This window comes from Athene noctua, chromosome 2, assembly GCF_965140245.1.
Source record: "Athene noctua chromosome 2, bAthNoc1.hap1.1, whole genome shotgun sequence".
Classification (NCBI taxonomy): domain Eukaryota; kingdom Metazoa; phylum Chordata; class Aves; order Strigiformes; family Strigidae; genus Athene; species Athene noctua.
This window is the reverse complement of record NC_134038.1, coordinates 1002876-1022768: the sequence shown is the minus strand read 5'-3', so window position 1 is coordinate 1022768 and position 19893 is coordinate 1002876. Positions and strand designations below refer to the sequence as shown.

The 19893-nt window shown below is 64.6% G+C and overlaps 2 protein-coding genes across 6 annotated transcripts in view; one reads left to right on the top strand and one right to left on the bottom strand.

Annotated features, from left to right (window-relative positions):
• Window positions 1-11075, top strand: part of MROH1 (maestro heat like repeat family member 1) — a 61629-nt gene extending 50554 nt beyond the window's left edge. For all 4 annotated transcript variants that reach the window (XM_074898300.1, XM_074898298.1, XM_074898299.1 and 1 more), the window contains 9 exons: window positions 529-666; window positions 2287-2401; window positions 4101-4247; window positions 5495-5683; window positions 6962-7114; window positions 7189-7323; window positions 8124-8226; window positions 9001-9066; window positions 10536-11075. In XM_074898300.1, the coding sequence (XP_074754401.1) occupies window positions 529-666; window positions 2287-2401; window positions 4101-4247; window positions 5495-5683; window positions 6962-7114; window positions 7189-7323; window positions 8124-8226; window positions 9001-9066; window positions 10536-10621 (1132 nt within the window). In that variant the 3' untranslated portion in view covers window positions 10622-11075. The remainder of the gene's footprint in view (window positions 1-528; window positions 667-2286; window positions 2402-4100; window positions 4248-5494; window positions 5684-6961; window positions 7115-7188; window positions 7324-8123; window positions 8227-9000; window positions 9067-10535) is intronic.
• An 871-nt stretch (window positions 11076-11946) lies between these two features.
• Window positions 11947-19893, bottom strand: part of BOP1 (BOP1 ribosomal biogenesis factor) — a 64160-nt gene continuing 56213 nt past the window's right edge. For both annotated transcript variants that reach the window (XM_074898294.1, XM_074898293.1), the window contains 12 exons: window positions 19260-19377; window positions 19051-19152; window positions 18655-18867; window positions 17879-18040; window positions 17566-17646; window positions 17165-17234; window positions 15289-15421; window positions 14639-14819; window positions 14252-14540; window positions 13572-13656; window positions 13180-13287; window positions 11947-12211 (listed from right to left, as the gene is read on the bottom strand). In XM_074898294.1, coding sequence (XP_074754395.1) covers window positions 12058-12211; window positions 13180-13287; window positions 13572-13656; window positions 14252-14540; window positions 14639-14819; window positions 15289-15421; window positions 17165-17234; window positions 17566-17646; window positions 17879-18040; window positions 18655-18867; window positions 19051-19152; window positions 19260-19377 — 1696 coding nt within the window. In that variant the 3' untranslated portion in view covers window positions 11947-12057. The remainder of the gene's footprint in view (window positions 12212-13179; window positions 13288-13571; window positions 13657-14251; window positions 14541-14638; window positions 14820-15288; window positions 15422-17164; window positions 17235-17565; window positions 17647-17878; window positions 18041-18654; window positions 18868-19050; window positions 19153-19259; window positions 19378-19893) is intronic.

Below are 19893 nucleotides of genomic sequence, written 5' to 3'. Positions count from 1 at the left end.
TGACCAATCTCTACGAGAAGCCAGAATAGCAGGAACACAGCTCATAAGCTGGAAGACTTTTGTGTTGAGACACTCTTAATAGTTCTGTTTTCTTTGTGTGTGTGGTAACTACATTCCTCTTGCTTGTATTGAAGGCTAAGATTTATTCATTGCTAATATTTGTTTTGTTTTGACAGGATAATGTATGTTTCCCATATGTTGCTCTGTGCTTGCAGCAAAATAATCCCTACCTATAAAATATTAATGCAAAAAAACCCTCCTTAAAGTAGTTCTGGACTTCTTTACTTTTCAGTCTATTGTCTTGGATCACTTTAACGGCGAATGTCACGGTGTAAATGGAAGTAGCAGTGAGTTATGTGCTCGTCTCACTCCAGCTAAAGCCCTCGCATAACTCATCCCGTCCTCGAGCACCCGAACGCTCCCGCGTGGCCCAGCAAGAAGCTCCCTCGCCCTGGGGCCTGCCAGGCGGGCAGGGTGCAGGCAGGGCAGCAGCTTGCCCTAACCTCAGCGCCGTGCCTCTCTCCCCAGCTGCGCCGTGGAGACGCTGAAGGTCATGCTGGCCCGGGGGGGCAGCGAGGAGGTCACCCGGGCCGTGGGCAACGCCGGTGGCTGGGAATTGATGACGAGTCCGGAGAGGCACCACGATGGCGTCGCCGCGCTCGCCGGGTAAGTCGCCGCTTCTCCGCGATCTCCTCTCGCTTCGGCGCAGGACGGCAGGCGGGGACGGGGGGTGCGCCGTGTCCCCGGGGTGCTGCCGTGCCTCAGAGCCCCGGGGAGGGTCCCGCGGCGGCTGCGCGACCCCGGGCCAACGTTGGCAAGTTTGGTGGGGGGTGGCGGGGCCGAGGGACGGCCCCAGCCCGCGGTCCGGTTCGGCGGCGCCCGGTTCAGCCGGGGACTTCGCCGTCTCTCCACCCAGCGCCGTTAATAGCTCTTGGACGGCTGCGGAGGAGAGGAGCGGTTTGGGATTTTCCAGTATTTGCAAAAATGCTTTATTGAACTTCCCAAACACTTGAGAGCGTCTCATCCCAAAACAAAACCGTCCCTCCTGGCCAGGGTCCGCCGGAGCAGGCTCCTGCCAGGGTGCCCGCCTGCGCTTCGTCCCCAGGCGAGCGGAGGGCAGGAGGGGACGATGCCAGGCCACGGCCGCCGGCTTTTCGGGTTTCTTTTTTCCCAACTGTCCACGTGCTGGTTCTGCGCAGCAGCCGGACGTGGCGACGTGAAGGACGGGCAGCGCAGGCAGGTCCCTGCCCGCTCGGCTGCCCGTGGCCCCGCTGCCCCTCACGGTGCTCAAAGCACCCGGGGCCGTGGCTGCTCATCCCTGGCAAATTTTTCCCATCTAAAGGAAGAAATTAATCTGACCAGTTTCTACGTAACACTTTTGACGTCATACACTGACCTTTTGGGGTCTCCATTCAGAGAAGCTGTTGTCGTTTTCTAACAGTGGCTGCCATATTATTATATTTGCCATATTATTATAATATATTTTAATTATAATCATATAATTATAATAAGGCCACTCGTCTTTGGGGCATGAGAGGAGGTGGTGCCCACCGAGGCGTGCTGTGGCAGTCCGTGGTGCAGGGATCGGGGCCGGCACCTCACCGTGCTCAGTTTGCCCACAGACCACAGGGCAGGGGGTGCTGGGCAGCTTCCTCAGAGCCCCCCCCAGCCAACCTATAGCCCCCGGCACGGGTGACACATGCCACTTCACCAGCAGGAGCAGGGAGGTGACAGTCCCCCTGTGCTCTGCACTGGGGAGGCCACACCTGGAGGTTGTGTCCAGGTTTGGGCACCTCAATCCCAGAGAGATCTGGAGGGGCTGGAGCGAGGGCAGAGGAGGGCAACGAGGCTGGGGAAGGGCTGGAGAATCAATCCTGTGAGGAGGCAGGGCAGGAGCTGGGAGTGTTCAGTGTGAGGAGGAGGAGGCTGAGGGGAGCCCTCATCCCTCTCTGCAGCTCCTGCCAGGACATTGCAGAGAGGCTGGGGCTGGGCTCTGCTCCCAGGGGATCAGGGACAGGACAAGAGGGAACGGCTGGAAACTGCCCCAGGGGAGGCTCAGGCTGGGCAGGAGGAGAAAATGTTTCCCAGCAAGAGTGGTCCGAGAGTGGAAGAGGCTGCCCAGGGAGGGGGGAGTCCCCATCCCTGGGGGGGTTTCAGGGCCGTTGGGATGAGCTGTGGGGGATGTGGGGTAGGGGAGAACTTTGTAGAGTCGGGCTGAGGGTTGGACTCGATGATCCCGAGGGGCTTTTCCAACCTGAAGGATTCGGTGATTCTGACTCTTGGCAGCGCCATGGCACGACACGCCGGCCCCCGGCTCCCCCTGATCGTGAAGAACCTCATCCCGACGCTGAGCAGCGTCTTCGACACCCAGAGGATCACCAGCACTGCCTTCCTCGCCGAGGTGAGCGGGGGGTGGCTGCGGGCTGGCTCCTGGCCCTCCCTCCGTCCGTCCGTCTGTCTGTCCACGCCCGGGATGAGGGTTAAGCTGCAGCGGGGCTCTGCCCGCCCTCGGCTTCCCGACCCTCTGGTGGAGGGGATGGCAGAGAAGCGCCTGCAGGAGTCCAACTCTGAACACATCACCGCCGTGAGCCAGCAAACCGTAGCTCCGTCCTGACGTACCACCCCCAGGAATGAAGTGACTCAAGTCCTTTCCCCTCGCCGGCGGCGCAGCCAGCAGACTGTAACACTATCTCCCCGTACATACCACCTTAAAGCCCTGGGCCACTCGAGGAGCTTTTGTTACATAAAGGAGCACCTTATGCCAACAATGCAGAACTATATCCCTCCTTATAAACCACCTTTTAAATTCTCAGCTGCTTAAGCAGCCTGGGATTAAGGCACTGTTTTTATTTTCTGTTTGGCTGGGGGAGCTGCCGGCCCGGCTCTTGGAGCCTGTCCCAGAATCTGCTTTAGTTTTGGAGTGTGGTTGGCTCTCTGCATCCTTCAAGGGTTTAAAATAGCAGCTTTGCCTCACCGTGGAGCTGGAGGGGAAGGAAGCAAATGCCTGTGTCTCCCTCTTTCAAAACTGATGAGGTGAGAGCTCAGTCCCTTTTCTCCCGGCTGTGCCAGTGACGGAGATGACAGAGGGGAAGCGAGGAGGGGAACGGAGCAGCAGCAGGACACGCGGCACGGGGCCGCTCTGCGGCAGCTCCCCCAGCCCCTGTGGGGTCCCCCCTGGAGTGACTGTCACCGCCTCGTCCCGGCAGGCTGGGGGGGCTGTGTGCCAGCCCCTGGGACCCAAGGGGGTGCTCTCAGTGCCTCCCAGGGGTGTCCAGCCCAAGCTCTGTGCTTACACCACGGTGCCTGCGCCTGGGCAGGGTTCTTCTCAGCCCCGGCCTTGGGGGACGCACACAGGGAGACCCCCGCCACGGCTGGGGCCTGGAGCAGCCCCCCTGACCCCCCGCACTGGGGCTAAACCCCAGCGCAGCCACACCAGCACTCGCCAACCAACAAGTGCCCCCTTGGTGTCGGGCTCCTGCGACCCCACCAGCGGTTAAACCTTCCCCTAAAGCCAAGCCTGATCCGTCCGGGCTGAGCCGGGCTGCAGCGGGCAGGGCCAGCGACCTCCTCGGAGCACATCCCGCTCTCCCCACGCCGCGGGGGCTCCTCAAGGAGGGTCGGGGGGGAGCAGCCCTGCCGTCTCCCCCCCAGCACTGCCTGGAGGGTTGCACTTTGTCCCTCCGCACCTCTAAATACTCCGGCCTCTCCGTAGCCAGCCTGGTCGCGCAATCTCGGGGCGAGGGTTTAGCTTTGGCGTCAGGTTCGTGGGTTTCTCCCGGCTGTCAGCGCTCACCTGGGCTTCCCCTTTCTTCCCAGCTTGGGGGGCCTCAGTTTTCTTGATTTACCATTAGAAATTATTCTAGGTTCCCCACATCCAAGTGTCTGCCTGGGGGAGTGGGGGCTGAGGGCTCCCCCGGCCCTGTCTGTGGGTGAGGCAAGTAGGGAGCGAGGGCCCGAGGGGACCCGGGGTACAAACCAGGTCTGCCGGGGCTCTTCCGCGCCGTGGAGGAGTCAGAGCATCCGCAACTTGGCCGTCACCTCCCTCGTGGTTCGTGGGCCCCTCTCCTGTCCCTGCTGAGACTTTTTGTTTCCTGCTTCAGCTCCTCAGCAGTAACGTGGTGAATGACCTGATGCTGCTGGAGACGGTGATGGATAACATGACGGGGAGGCAGAAGGACGCCTGCACCTTGGTGCGGATGCTGGCACTGCGCGGGCTCGGCAACATCGCCTCTGGCTCACCCGAAAAGGTGAGAGCGAGCTCCGTGTGCTGGGCCCGAGAGCCCAGGCTGGGAGAAAAGGGAGCAGGGACCCCCCGGGAGATGCTGCTTGTCAGTGGCAGGGAAGGGGTTTAAGCAGGACAGTCGGGCACCCCCTCGCCCTGGCCAAAACCGAGGTGGTGGCTGTGCCTCGGGGCTGCTCTGGGGCAGACTGGCTGCTTTAGGAGACCCCCGAGGAAAAGCCTGGCTTTGGAGGAAAGCCTGGCAACCTCAGGGGGAGGTTGGCTGGCCCGATTGAGCTGGGTCATCCATGGGGCTTGCCCATACAGGCAGCAGTGTGGCGCCTGTGTCAGACCTGTGAGCTCATCGCTCTTTCCTGCTACTCCAGTGGTTTTGCCACTGACAAATGGATCCTTCAAAGAAAAGTCGCTCCCGTCCCAGCGCTGGGCTTCAGGCGGGTGGGAGTCGGTGGTTCAAACCCCCCGTTCTGCCCGGGGAGAGGAGCTGATGCCTCAAACCCCGCAGGCGTGGGAGCTGTGGGCCGCTGCCCTGACCCCACGGCTCTCCTCGCCGATCAGCGGGGGCTCGTCGGGGCCCCCCCGTGCCAAAGCCCAGGGAGAGCTCATGGGCAGGCCAGCCCCAAGACAACACGCTACTGTGATGCGCTGGTAAAATCTAAGTTGCTCCTAAAACCACCGTTTTGGTGGCATAAACCCGGCCAAAGCCGCTGCTCTGGCAGCATTTGGAGCTTTGGGCTGCGCGTGCCAGCTCTGCCTCGGGGAAGAAAGAGCCCAGCAGTGAGCGCGGCCGTTTCCACCCTCCCGGGCCGTGCTGCTGGTGCTCCCGTCCGGGATCTGCCCGGGCAACCCGGTTGTGGCAGCTCTGGGCTCCTACCGTCCGTCTGTCCGTCCTCGCCCCCTCCCAGCTACGCCCCGTAGGCCGCGCCGGACAGCACGGCGGAGTTTGCAAAGCTGAGCGCTCAGGATTAAATGCCGACAGACTTAACGTGGCTTAAGCAAACTTAATATCCCCCTTCGCTGCGTAGACACCGGCTCAATTACAGAGCGAAATGCCGCGGGGATGGTTCCAGCGGGAGGGGAAGCGGTGGCGGCCGTGAGCAGTTACCACCTTGCCATGACTGTGCTGAAGACGCTTCGCCTGCGGCGGCCGTAGTTTAAATCATCTTCCAGTTCCTCCTGGCTGGTGGCGTGGGGCAGGAACCTGCTGCGGGGCACCCAGGGGCCTGGGGACCACGTTTCTCGCCGCTTCCCTCGCAGGTGAGGAAGCACGGGGCCAAGCTCCTGGCCTCCATGGTCAACGGCATGGATGACAAAGACGACCCCCACAACCTGGTTGCGCTCGAGGCCATGTCCAGTCTCTCCAAACTCCTGGATCACGTGGAGGAGAGAGACATCCAGTCCATGCTCCTGCACATCGCCATCAGGATCCGGCCCTTCTTCGACAGCGTAAGGCAGCGCCCGGGGAGGCCGAGCTCGTGCTTTTTGCCACCGGCTCGGGTGCCGTGGGGACGGGGGAAGGAGACCAGGGCACCACGGCCCAGCTGGTGGTGGCCCCATGGAAGGGGGCGGTGTAAGGATGTGGCCCCCCGGGGAGCATTGACTCCTCGGGTCACGGCTCCTCCTGGGCGCGGGGATGAGCGAGAGCGGGGTTACAGGGGTGCCCTGAGGTGGGAGCGAGGGCCGGGGGAGAGGGGGGAAGCCCTGGGGGTGCCTGTCCCAGGGGCTTTCACTGCCCTTAGCGTTCTCTGTGCCCCCCCAAACCCCTCCAGCATCACCACGGCGAAGCTCAACGCTTCTCCCACCGAGCCCGTCCCTGCTCCTGCCGCAGCCCCGCCGGGAGCATCCCCCACCCCCAGCCAGGCCCTCGCTGCGCCCCACGCTCTGGCTTTGGGGTGTCACCGTCCGCGTGAGCAGAACTGCAGCCAGGAGTTACCCCACTCCCTCCCCCTCCACGTGTGTGACTGCTCTGCCCCTTCCGAGAGCCGGGGGGGTGCAGCATGGCCCCCCCCACCCCCCAGCACCTCCTGGGTGCTCCCTGTGACAGCTGGTGGGGGGCTCTGAGTCAGGGGGAGCAAAACAGGTGACAGTGGCTGAAATTCGGGATCGAGAGGCAGGAGCTGTGCTTTTGTGGAGACGTTGGGTGGGAGGGAGAGAGTTTACACCCCCAGCAGAGCCCGTCCTCAGCCCATGGGTGGTTTTGTTACTTCCTGGTGAAGAGTTGTCTCAAATACTTTTCAAAAACAAAATAAGAAAGCAAGCTGAGGCCCTGCAGCTGAGGAGTGGGGCAGCCTGGGAAGGAGGTGCTGAGGGTTCAGGACAGATGGAAGCATTAAGAAGTGCCAGGCCCCGAGGGAATGGCCTCAAGCTGCCCAGGGCAGGGTCAGGCTGGCTCTGAGGAAGGATTTCTGTGCAGAAGGGGCTGTTGGGCGTTGGAATGGGCTGCCCAGGGCAGGGGGGAGTCCCCGGGATCCCTGGAGGGGTTGAAGAGTCGGGCTGAGCCAGCGCTGAGGGATCTGGGGGAGTTGGAAGGGTCAGGGGGAGGGTCATGCTTGGGCTGGAGGAGCTGCAAGGGCTTTTCCAACCCAGATGGTTCTGTGAATCTGTGGAAGTGTTTCTCTTGCTGCCCCCCAGCCTGAGAAGTGAGGGGGTGGGTGGGGGGTGTGGCCCCGCCAGCCATGTCCCCTGGTCCCTGCTGAGCCCTGCTCGTCCCCTCTGTCACCGCAGGAGCAGCCCGACCTCCGCCAGTCGTCCATCATGCTCTTCGGCAACCTGAGCAGGTTCAGCGAAGGCAACTGCGAAGTCTTCTTCGAGCAGATCCTGAACGGGCTGGTGACGCTGCTGCTGCACCTCCAGGACCCGAAGCCGGAGGTTGTCAAAGTGAGTGTCCCCGCTGCCCGCGCCGGGGGAGCGCCCTGGAGCACACGCTGCAGCCTCCCCTCTCTCTGCCCCAGGCCTGCAAGTTTGCCCTGCGCATGTGCGGCCCCAACATGGGCTGCGAGGGGCTCTGTGACATGTTCCTCAACCACCTGCGCGAGGAGAGGAGCCTGCACTACGGCGAGTTCATGAACAACGTCTGCAAACACCTGGTGAGCTCCCGCCCGGGCCCCTGGCACCGGCGCTGCCCGCGGGGCTCGGGTCAGGGTCCTGCCCCTGCGTGTCCCCCACGTCCCCAAGCCCAGGTTTGTCCTCAGCCTCCCCGTGAGCTCCGGGCTGGTGTCCTCCCAGGTGACATCCCCACGCTGGGGGCCCGTACTCCTCCTCCTGGTTTGTTGGGGATTAAACATAGAACGGCGTATGCGAATGAAAAAATATCTCTCTGGTTTGCTAAGGGGGGGTGGTGAGCGGGTTTGCCAGGTCTGCGGCAGGTGGGGTGAGAGCAGGGTGGGGGTTACTCGCAGGAGGAGCACAAATACGAGCCCTAGGGCGTCTTTTGGGGAGAAATAAGGGCAGATTGGGATTTTGCTGCAGTTTGATACGATGCCTGGAGGGTTGTTTGAGCCTGTGATCGGTGGAGAAACATCGGGTGGGTGAGTGAAGAATGGAAAGGTCGATTTATTGTTGTTCCAGTGTTGACGACCTGTGAAAAAAGTGCAGCCAACCAGTAGAACACCCGTTCATCAGCCGACTAGCCTCCCTCGCCTACTTTACCACCTTCCTCATCCTCTTCCCCATCGCCAGCACCTTCAAAACCGAAACACTCAACTACTAAAAATAATAGTTCACAAAAAACATCACTCTTGTAAACCAAAGAACAAAGGCCACCCCTCCTCTCAGAGTTCTACCAAAACACCTCAGTAAAAGGAGGACTGAAACCTCTACCTCCAGCTCCCAACCCAGTGGTTTTGTACTAAACTATTCCCTGACCCTGCTGGCTGTTTCCCCCCAGATGCAGAGTTACCCCGAGATGCTGAACCGCCTGATCCTCACCAACCTCTTCTACTTCAAGAGCAACTGGGTGGACATCCGAGCCGCCGCGCCCATGTTCATAGGTGAGGCTGCTCCCGCGCCGCTCCCCGGGCCTCACGGGTGCCCTCTCGTCCTGCCCTCGCTTTCCGTCCCGGCCGGTGCCTCCACATCCACCAACCTGCGCCCCGCCGGGCCCGGGCCTGGGGACAGACACACGTCTGATGTCCCCAGGCGGTGCCGCCAACCCAGGAACTTTTTTCTCCAGCCGCTTGCCACGGGTGTGTGGTGACACCTGCCCGTGACCAGCTGGGGTGGGAAACACGTGGCCAGGTTGTGCCGTGGGTCGCATGCCCACCCTGCCTGGGCACTGGTTGCCCGTGGGCTGCACGAACGATGCCCTCGGTGGGCTCTGTTGGGGGTGTAAACTCCCTCCCACCTACCGACTCCACAAAAGCCCAGCCCCTGCTTCTCCATCCCAAATTTCAGCCACTGTCACCCCCTGCACAGACGTCGCTTGGAAGGTTCCGGGTGTCTGCCCCCAGCTCAGGGTGTTTCTGCCCTTCCTCCCTCCCGAGGAGGAGGAGGGAAAGGCCCCGCCTTGCTTTTACCCCTCGAATATCACGTGTGGGGCAGGTTTTGCTGCTTTTACTTCGCTCTCAGATGTGCCCAGTGGATGCTTTAGCTCAAGTTACCGGAGCTGCGGGCGGGGGAAGCGCCGCCAGGCGTCTCCTGAGGGTGCCCGTCCGGGTGTTGCACCCACGATGGGCCTCGCCCCGGGGGTCGTTTCCATCGAGCCTCCGCACAACGCGCCGCTGGCGGGATCCAGACCGAGCCCTGACCCTGAAATTCTTCCTCAGGCTTCCTCGTGCTGCACGTGGACGAAGAGCACTGTCAGCAAGTGGACCTGGACCAGCTCATTTCGGGTGAGTAGGTGCCGCCGCTTGCGCTGCTGGGGCGCGGGGACTCGCCTCTGCCCGCCGCAGCCGGGGCTCGGCCCCGCGGGATGGGGCTCCCCGGGCTCGGCGTGGGGCTTCGGGCCATCGCAGGGGGACGAGGCTGCAGCAGGACCCAGCTCTGCCCCGGGCAGCTCCTGGCTGCGTCCCCCCGTCAGCTGGGGAGACGCGGGGAACGTCCCCAAACCTCCCACCAGCCCGAGGACGAGCTGGCACCTGCGGGCAGCGGGCTGGGGGCCGCCCGGGCTGAGAAGCCAAGGTGCTGCGAGGCGGGTGCAGCTCACCCAGCGGCGGGGCTCTGCCGGTGGGTGCCAAGTGAACCCCAAAACCCAGGCAGGAACCCGCCGGGCTGCGCCGCGAGCTCCGGTCCTTGGCCCGGTGGCGGCTGTCGGGGCGGGTGCAGTGGCTCAGCGTCAGCAGCGTTCGTTTGTAACGCGTTAACCGTTGAAAGGCAGAGTTAAGGCTCGTTATGGAGGGCTAATAAAAAGTCGACTTGAAGCTGGTGGCATTTTGGAGCAGAGTTAAGTAATTTTCCTGGATTTCAGGGATTTTTTCCCTGTCACTAGTGACCTCATAGTATATAGTAATGCATGGAAACTTTCGGATTGTTCCAAGGGAGCTTAAAAAACACTAAAAAAGGAAAAACTATCTTTCCGTTGGCTCCCTGAGCCCTTCCAGAAGAAAGAGGCCTGTCTGTTTGAAACAAGTGAAAGATAATCTGCCTGCGTGTGAGTAATCGCTGGAGCGAGCAGGCCTGGATTGGGTTGCACGAGCTTCCCGTGTTGAGTGGCTCAGCCCCGCGGGGTCCGGGGGGGGCTTCGGCGTTCCAGGACCCCCCCCAACTGGGGCACCCCCGCGGCGGGGCCCGGCGAGGCACGAGGATGCTGCGAGTGGGGAGCGAGCGGGCACATAAATCAGGGGAGCCTGGCTCGTCGGGGGGGTCGGGACGGAGGGGAGGTCTCTCCTGCGCGGGGTAAACAAGCTACTGGAAAAATATTATTATACTTTTACTGCTAGGAAAAACTACCTGGATTGTTTTCTTACTACTGGGAGCTGTTCCAGGCATTAGGAAATCGTGCTGATAGGGGAGGCTTGGCCCGGCGAGCGTCTGCACGGCCCCACGGGCCCCCGGGGACCCAGCTCTTGGCTCTGCTCCCCCCTCCCTGGCCCCGGACCCCCGCGCTGGGGCCCTTCCCCTCCCCGGGGTGTTGCAGGAGGAGCCCCCCCAGCTTCAGCCCCGTGCCCCAGGGGGAGCTGGGGTGCCTGTTCCCCCCCGCCGGGGCGTGCGATGGGGCTGGCAGAGGGATCCCTGGGACGGGAGAGGGGTTTTCTCCTTCCTCGGGGTGATGGAGCAAAGCCAGGACGCGGCGGGGGGGTCCCGGCGGGGGTGGGTGGGTGGTCCTGCGGCCCCCAGCGTGGTTGTGCTCTGTTCCTTCCAGCTCTGAACCTGCTCCTGAAGGACCCCGTCCCCGCCGTCCGCGTGAAGGTGGCAGAGACGCTGGGTCGCCTGGTCAGGATCCTCTGAGCCCCAGGGACCCCCCCTCAGCCCCGGCTACACCGCAGCAATAGTTGGGGGGCCCCCCACACCCCCCCTCCCCTCTGGGCACTGCCACGTCTTCCTGCATCGAGCCCCCACGGGAGCCCCAGCCTCTTCCTCCGCTCTCGCCAGGGCCCAGGCGCCAGGACACGGCGGGCTCACGGCTGGACGGGGGGGTCCTGGGTGACGGAGGGTCCGGGGGGGCCCTTGGTGGCAGCGTGTGGGGGGAAGGGGCTCCCCCCGCGCCTCCTGCTCAGCCGGGAGCAGGATGGAGCCTGAGCTCTGCCCCCCCATCTCCCACTGCCTCCAGCCCCTCGTCCCACCCTGCTGCTCCCCGATGCTGAACCCGGGGCCCCCCCGCTCCCAGGGCCCTACTCGATGAATGTGACCGTCTTCTCGACACAAATGTACAGAAACGTATTTTTAAATAAAGCTCTTTGCTCCTCCAGTGTTGGGCTGGGATGAAGGGGGGGCGCTGGGGAGCCAGAGCCCTGGGGGCGGGGGGGCTGCTGCCTGTGCAGGGACCCCCCTTGGCAGATGCTGGGTCTCTCCTTCCCCCCTCCCCTTGCCAAAAGCGAAGCCCAGCACCAGCCCCGACTCCAGCCGGCATCCCCCCCCCGCATTGGCGGTGCCCCCGCTCCCTGTCACAGGTTTCTGTCCCTGCTCTGGTCACCTTTGGGCTCTTTTTCAGTGGCAGTTCCTGCTGCTCCCGGCCCCATGTCGCAAACTGGGCTCCAATGCTGGGGTGATATGGGGGGGCGGACACGGGGCTGGGCAGATGCCTCTGCAGGTGTTCCCAACCAGAAGCAACGGAGGGAGGGGTGGGGTGGCAGCAGTCCCATTGCGTGACCCTGCACCATCCTCCTCCTCAGCACTCAGCAGCCACACCTGCATCCAGCAGGGTTTGCAGTGATGGCAGTACACCTGCTGTCAGTAGGGCTCAGAGTGAACAAGCCAAAGCAGAGAGGAGCTGCTGCCAGAGGCAGTGGGGCGGGGCGGGGGGGGTGTCAGGGCAGCCGGGGACCCTGTGCTGGGGATGCCCCCACCATGCTTGTCGTATTAAGGGGGCGGGGGGGGTGTGTGTCTGTGAGTGGGGCTGGAGCTGCTGCAAGTGGAGACCCTGGGGAAGGCTGATGCCAAGTTCAGCCCCTCTTCTGCCCTTCCAGCCCCGCCCTCAATCCTTTCTCCCCCCACCCTGGGGTACTCTGGGGAAGGGGGGATGGTGGCATGCAGCCACCGTGCTGGGGGGGTTCCCTGGGGGGGCCGGGACCCAACAGGTCCCCACCTGCGATGCACGACAAAGCGACGTGGGGTTGTACCCAAAAAGAGTTTAATGAGAAAAGTTGATGCAGGAGCCAGGAGCTGGTGGTCCCGGCGCTGCCCCTCGCCCGCGGGGAGCTGGGGGGTGCTGGGGGGGGCGGCAGCTACGTGTAGAGCCGGATGGTGCCGTCGGCGCCGGAGGAGAAGACCCAGGGCTGGGTGGGGTGGAAGAGCACATCGAGGACGCCCAGGTCCAACGTCACCGCGTGGCCCTTCAGCACCTTCACGGGCACCAGCAGCGGGTTCTTCAGCAGGTCGCTGTGGGGGGAGAAACGGGTCAGTGCAGGGCTGGGGTACCCCCAGTCCTGTCCCCCCCCCCCCCCAAGTGCTGCTTCCCCCACAAGGGCTCGCCAGAGGAGAGGGACAGAACCCCAGAACCATCTGGGTTGGAAAAGCCCTTGCAGCTCCTCCAGCCCAACCATGACCCTCCCCCTGACCGTTCCCAACTCCCCCAGATCCCTCAGCGCTGGCTCAGCCCGACTCTTCAACCCCCCCAGGGATCCCGGGGACTCCCCCCTGCCCTGGGCAGCCCATTCCAACGCCCAACAGCCCCTTCTGCACAGAAATCCTTCCTCAGAGCCAGCCTGACCCTGCCCTGGGCAGCTTGAGGCCATTCCCTCGGGGCCTGGCGCTGGGGCCTTGGCTCCAGAGACTCATCCCCCCTCTCTGCCCCCTCCTGGCAGGGAGTTGCAGAGGGCCAGGAGGTCTCCCCTCAGCCTCCTCTGCTCCAGACTGAACCCCCCCAGTTCCCCCAGCCGCTCCCCAGCAGACCTGTGCTCCAGACCCTGCCCCAGCTCCGTTGCCCTTCTCTGGCCACGCTCGAGTCATTCAATGGCCTTTTTGGGGTGAGGGGCCCAGAACTGAACCCCCTCAGCGAGGGGCGGCCTCCCCAGTGCCGAGCCCAGGGCTCAGATCCCTTCCCTGTCCCTGCTGGCCACGCCAGTGCTGACACAAGCCAGGATGCCGTTGCCCTCCTTGGCCCCCTGGGCACACTCTGGCTCATTCTCACCCCCCCCAGCCCCTCTCTGACCGGCAGCTCTCCAGCCACTCCTCCCCAGGCCTGTAGCCCTGCTGGGGGTTGTTGTGGCCCAAGGGCAGCCCCCGGCATTTGCCCTCAGTGAAACTCCCCCAGCTGGGCTCAGCCCATGGCTCCAGCCTGCCCAGGTCTCTGCAGTGTCTCCCTGCCCTCGAGCAGACCCACACCCCCACTGAGCCCCCCCACATACTTGTAGACCATCCCGTGGCAAACGATGACGGTCCCATCGTCCGAGGCGGAGGCGAAGAGCGGGTAGTGCCTGTGGAAGGCCACGCTCCGCAGCGCTTTCTTGTGGTGCCTGTGCAGACAGTGGCCACCACGTCAGGGCTGGGGCAACTGGGACAAACTGGGGCCCTGCTGTGGGCAGCTCGAACAAGCCCAGCACTCCTAAACGGGCTCTGCCCCACCCTGAGCCCCCCCCGTAGTCACCGTCCCCCACCCCGGGGGCCGCCAGGCGCTGGGCAGGGACGGCTGCTCCTGGCACGGCCCCGTCCCGCTGCCGGGTCCCAGGAGAGGAAAGAGCGCCCGCGGGGATTGGGGGTGCGGGGGGGTACGGGGAGCGGGCAGAGCCCCGGGGCTCACCGCAGCAGCTGGTAGGGTCTGGTGGAGAGATCCAGGTCGAACCAGGCCAGTTTGCTGTCGTAGCTGCCGCAGATGATGTTGTCACCTGGGAGAGGGAACAGGGTCTTACTGGGGACACCAGTGCGTTACTGGGGTCACCAGGGCATTGCGAGGTCACCGGGGCATTACGGGGTCACCGGGGTGTTTACTGGGGACAGCAGGGTGTTACTGGGGACACCAGGGCATTACTGGGGGTCACCAGGGTATTATTGGGGCCACCAGGGTATTACTGGGGACACCAGGGTGTTTACTGGGGACACTCGGGCATTACTGGGGGTCACCAGGGTGTTACTGGCACCACCAGGATATTACTGGGGACACCAGTGTGTTTACTGGCGACACCAGGGTGTTACTGGGGCTATTGGGGCATTACTGAGGCTCACCAGGGCATTACTTGTTGTTTACTGGGGCCACCAGGGTGTTACTGGGGCCACCAGGGCATTACTGGGTGTTTACTGGGAACACTAGGGCATTTACTGGGGCCACCAGGGCATTACTGGGGCCACCAGTGTGTTACTTGGGCCAGCAGGGCATTATTGGGGACACCAGGGCATTACTGGGGACACCAGGGCGTTACTGGGGACCGCAGGGATCCCCAGGGTGTCCCGGCAGCCCCCCCGGAGCACACGGGCCCCGCGTACCTGCGGGGTGCACGGCCATGCTGGACACCCACTTGCAGTTGGTCATCAGCTTCTTGGTGAGCTCCTGCTTGAGGAGGTTGTAGACGCGGACGTAGCGCTGGGTGGCCACGAAGAAGTAGGGGCGCAGGGGGTGGAAGAGGACGCGCTGCACCAGCCCCCGGCTCTTGCGGAAGGGGCTCTGGCTCCAGCGTTTGCTGCTCTGGTGGATCAGCACCTGCCTGCTGCCATTGTCGGCCACCACGCTGGCGAAGTAGTCGCCTTTGCCGTGCCACGTCACCTGCTTCACGGCCTGCGGGGCAGCGCGGCGGCCGCGGGTCAGAACCCGCAGAAAGTCACCCTCCCCAAAAAACCAAACAAACTAAAACAACCCCGGGGTGTCCCCGTGACCTTGTCGTGGTGGACGAGCAGGCGGATGCCCCGGGCGCGCTCCTCAGCGCTGGCTGGTGCCCAGCGCACCGGCTGCACCCGCTCCTCCTCCGGCGCCGCGTAGGCCTCCAGCAGCTGGTCGGTGGCCCCGTAGAGCAGCTTGTCCCCGAGGCAGGGGTTGATCAGCAACACCGACTGCTCCCTGCGGCAGGGGGGGGCGAGAGGGGGGCTCAGGGTCGTGCCGAGGAGGGGAAACCACCCCCCAGTGAGAGCTCCGGGTCACCCCGGGATGGCCCCAGCGCAGGGGGGGGAAGCGTCGGGGCATCAGGGGGCCAGCAAGGAGGTGAGAGGGGGTGGGGGGCGCTGGCAGGGCCCAGGGAGGAAGGTGGGGGCTGAGGGGGTGCTCCACAGATGGGGGAATGACAATGGAGGGCCACCATGAGAAGAGTGAGGGCCACCATGAGAGTGAGGGCGACCGAGCGAAGCAGGAGGCAGGGTGATGGTGAGCAGAGGTGGCTTTACAGACCACAGTGTGGTTGCGCTCGTTGCTGGAGGGGGGGCACGCGTTTCCCGGAGCCCCTTGGAGGCTGGACGGGCATCGGGAGAGGGAAAAACTGCTGCAGCTGAGGCAGCTGCCGGCCGGAGGGCGAAGGCCACACGGGGACACTCACACGCAGACGGCAACCAGGCAGATGGTGGGGTTGGGGTTCCAAGCGACGCTCTTCACCACCCCCCCCATGGGCAGGGTCTTCATGCAGCGAGCTGTGCAAACCTCCCAGAACCGTACCGTGCCGTCGTCAGAGCCTGCGGGGCAGCAGAGGGTGGGCCAGGGCCAGGCACGGCCTTGTGCCCCCCCCAGAGACAGAATCCCAGAACCATCGGGGTTGGAAAAGCCCTTGAACTCCTCCAGCCCAACCATGACCCTCCCCCTGACCGTTCCCAACTCCCCCAGATCCCTCAGCGCTGGCTCAGCCCGACTCTTCAACCCCCCCAGGGATCCCGGGGACTCCCCCCTGCCCTGGGCAGCCCATTCCAACGCCCAACAGCCCCTTCTGCACAGAAATCCTTCCTCAGAGCCAGCCTGACCCTGCCCTGGGCAGCTTGAGGCCATTCCCTCGGGGCCTGGCGCTGGGGCCTTGGCTCCAGAGACTCATCCCCCCTCTCTGCCCCCTCCTGGCAGGGAGTTGCAGAGGGCCAGGAGGTCTCCCCTCAGCCTCCTCTGCTCCAGACTGAACCCCCCCAGTGCCCCCAGCTGCTCCCCAGCAGACCTGTGCTCCAGACCCTGCCCCAGCTCCGTTGCCCTTCTCTGGCCACGCTCGAGTCATTCAATGGCCTTTTTGGGGTGAGGGGCCCAGAACTGAACCCCCTCAGCGAGGGGCGGCCTCCCCAGTGCCGAGCCCAGGGCTCAGATCCCTTCCCTGTCCCTGCTGGCCACGCCAGTGCTGACACAAGCCAGGATGCCGTTGCCCTCCTTGGCCCCCTGGGCACACTCTGGCTCATTCTCACCCCCCCCAGCCCCTCTCTGACCGGCAGCTCTCCAGCCACTCCTCCCCAGGCCTGTAGCCCTGCTGGGGGTTGTTGTGGCCCAAGGGCAGCCCCCGGCATTTGCCCTCAGTGAAACTCCCCCAGCTGGGCTCAGCCCATGGCTCCAGCCTGCCCAGGTCTCTCTGCAGCCTCCCTGCCCTCGAGCAGACCCACACTCCCACCCAGCTGGGTGTCACCTGCACCGGGGGCTGCCCTGGCTCAGCTCACCGACACAGAGCTCATCCCCCAACCTTGGGGAGCACGAGCAGCCCCCGGCGCTTCCCCGGCAGCTCCTCCAAGCACCACGAAGGCGAGACGTGACCGGGGGCTGCTGCCGAGGGAACAGGCCCCCACCCCGTGTCTCCCCCCGCAGTCGTCCCCCCCGACGCGCGCGGCTCCCGGCGCAGCTGCCGTGCTGGCCACACGCCTGCCTTGCCTCGGCGTGGCACGGCCCGGCGCAGGCAGGCAGCTCCCCGGGCCGGCTTTGCGGCAGGAGCAGGTAGCCACCGGCATGCGCGGCGTGGCCCCGCAGGTCGGGTTTATTTTTAACGCCTGATCTCAGCCACTTTCCCAGCCCGGGGCCAGGAATTCCACGTTGTGCAACCGACCGGCACCGCGGCCACCGGGAGCTGGCAGCCTGGAAACTCCAGCGCTATAAAAAGCACATGTGCCTTTGTGGGCTGTTAAACTGCCATCTGCTCTCAATCTCCAGCCCCCGGGCAGCCTCCTCCACTCCTCCAGCCTCACTTTCTCCACTGCCGAGCGGGGAGGGACGAAGGCTCCTGGGTGGGGTCCTGAGAGCAGCTGGAAAAACCCACGGAGGCTTCTGGAGGCCCCGCGCCTTCCCGCAGCCCCGGGGACGCGCGCTGCCGGCTCGGGCAGCCGCAGGACTCCCAGGCACGTTCCCAGGCGTCCCCCCACCCTGCCCCGAGCCCTGGCCCTGCAGCGGTGCAGGGGGCTGGCAGGTTCCAGCCCCGGGCTTCACACGTGTGGGGTCACGTTGTGCGGGGGGTGAATCCTCACCTGACACCAGCCACTGCCCGCTGGGGGAGATGCTGAGGCAACGCACCAGGCTGGTGTGTCCGCGGTAGACCTGGGGAGGGAGATGGGAGGTGGGTGAGGGCCCCATACAGATTTCTGGGGACCCCCACCATGCCATGGCACTTCCCCACGTCCAGCAAGGAGGGCGAGGGGTCCCCGGGCCATTTCTGGTCAGAGGAAAGCAGAGATCTGCGTGTCGCTGACCCCCCCAGCATGACCAGACCCAGGGCTTCTCCTCTTTTCCTGGGTCCCCTGCTCTGCCCACCTGCAACAGTGCTGATCCCATCCTGCCCACCTGCAACAGTGCTGATCCCATCCTGCCCACCCACAGCGGTGCTGGAGCCGCTTGCCCCGGCCCCGCGCAGCCCCGAGCAGCCCCTTACCAGGGCCTGGCTGGTGGGGAAGGGCTGCAGGTCCCGCGGCTTTGGCAATTTGGGGATCAGATCCTCGGGGTCCACGTTGACCTGTGAGAGGCACAACCAGGCTGCACCTCAGCACCCCCCCACCGCTGCCCCGTGGGGCTGCACAGCCCCCCCAGCCCCAGCGCAGGCTCAGGGGCTCCGAGCCCCCCCTGCAGGGCCGGTGAGGGGCTCCCAGCCTTCAGGAGCAGCAGGGTGTGCCCGCGGCTAGCAGGGTGGCATCTGGGCAAGCAGAGGCCACGCTGAAACGGGGAAGGGGGGTAGGAGAAGCGCTGACCCGCATCTTCCGCTGGCGCGGGCAGAGGTAGAGGTCGAGGCAGCGCTCGAAGCGCTCGTGGATGAAGCGGGCGTAGGCCGGCACCGCCCGCAGGCACCGGAACTGCTGCGGCACGAAGTTCAGCTTCCGCTCGGCCGCGTCCTGCTGCTCCCAGGCCAGGCGCTGCGGGACGGGACGGGGCGGCTCAGCGGGGTGGGCAGCAGCCCTGGGCGGGGGGGGACAGTGCCACCCCCCCAACCTGCTGGCACAGCCCCCCCGAGCTCAGCAAGAACCAACCTTGAGCCGGTTCCTCACCGGCCACCTCCGTGAGACCCCCCCCTCCCCATCTGCCTCCCACCGAGGCCTCTGAACCCCATCAGGGTTCTGCTGCCCTCGCCCCGTCAGGGTTCTGCTGCCCTCGCCCCGTCAGGGTTCTGCTGCCCTCGCCCCGTCAGGGTTCTGCTGCCTGTTCCCCCCAGCCCCCTTGTCTCTGGATGCAGTGTTCCCGGAGGAACCCACAGCAGGACACCCCACCGCAGCTCAGCCTGGAGGCTGCACCCCCCTGTCACAGCCGCACCCTGGGGGCTGCCCCCACTTCTCTTTTTTCTCCTGGGGGCCGAGGAGCCTTTGCTTTCCTTTCCCTCCCAAGGTCCCGAATCCTCTCGACACTACACTGTCTCTGGGTGCCCCTCCCAGGTGCAGCATCTCCCCCGCTGCCCCCCCAGCTCAGCACAGCCCCTGCCCGTTCACCCAGCGCTTTCCCCTGAGGCTGGCAGCGGCTCACGGCCCCCCCTCACCTCCTCCTCGCTGAGCAGGTACTCGGGGGGGGGGTTGTAGGACTCCTCGTGCCCAGGCAGCTTCATCTTGGGGGCTGGGACGTGCATCTTGTGGCGGCCCAGGATGGAGTTGGGATCCTCGTGGGCCCAGAGGTCGTAGTACGTCGGTGTGTCGTCCTTGGGCTTCCGCGGCTTGATCCAGCCCATCTTGATGGCGTGGACCAGCTTGGAGACCTGTGGGGCAGCGGGAGATCAACCCCGGGAGCCCCCAGGCTCGGGGAGGAGGAGGTGCGGGATGTGAGGAGGGAAATGAAAGGCACCGAGCACGGTTCTGGAGCCCCGGGGGGCTGCGCGGGACCGGAGGACTCGGCAGGGGTTTGCACGCAGCAGGAGCTGAGGCACCGCCAGCCCTCGTACCTTCTCCTTCTCGATGAGGGAGGGGATGAAGCTCCGCTTATCCGCTGGGCGATTCGTCACCGGGTGGATCATGACCTCGTGGGTGAAGAAGTCAATGGCCGGCTGTGGGGACACAGACCCGTGTGGCAGTGGCCGTGTCACGCTGCCCCTGCCCATCCCGGGGCAAGGAAGCGCTCGGAGAGAGCCCAGAGGGTGAGCCACGACCCTACCTCGTAGGGATTGAAGTGAACGTCCCCAAATTGCCCTTTCTGGAGCCGATGCACCAGCTCCACCTGCTCGTCCGTCAGCTTGATGTCAGCCCCCGTCATCTTGTCCTGGACCGTCCGCCTGCGGGGAACCAAGCAGGGCAGGGTTAGGGCTGAGCCACAGCCCACGGGAGTACAGAACCAATCCCAGAATCATCTGGGCTGGAAAAGCCCTCGCAGCTCCTCCAGCCCAACCATGACCCTCCCCCTGACCGTTCCCAACTCCCCCAGATCCCTCAGCGCTGGCTCAGCCCGACTCTTCAACCCCTCCAGGGATCCCGGGGACTCCCCCCTGCCCTGGGCAGCCCATTCCAACGCCCAACAGCCCCTTCTGCACAGAAATCCTTCCTCAGAGCCAGCCTGACCCTGCCCTGGGCAGCTTGAGGCCATTCCCTCGGGGCCTGGCGCTGGGGCCTTGGCTCCAGAGACTCATCCCCCCTCTCTGCCCCCTCCTGGCAGGGAGTTGCAGAGGGCCAGGAGGTCTCCCCTCAGCCTCCTCTGCTCCAGACTGAACCCCCCCAGTTCCCCCAGCCGCTCCCCAGCAGACCTGTGCTCCAGACCCTGCCCCAGCCCCGTTGCCCTTCTCTGGCCACGCTCG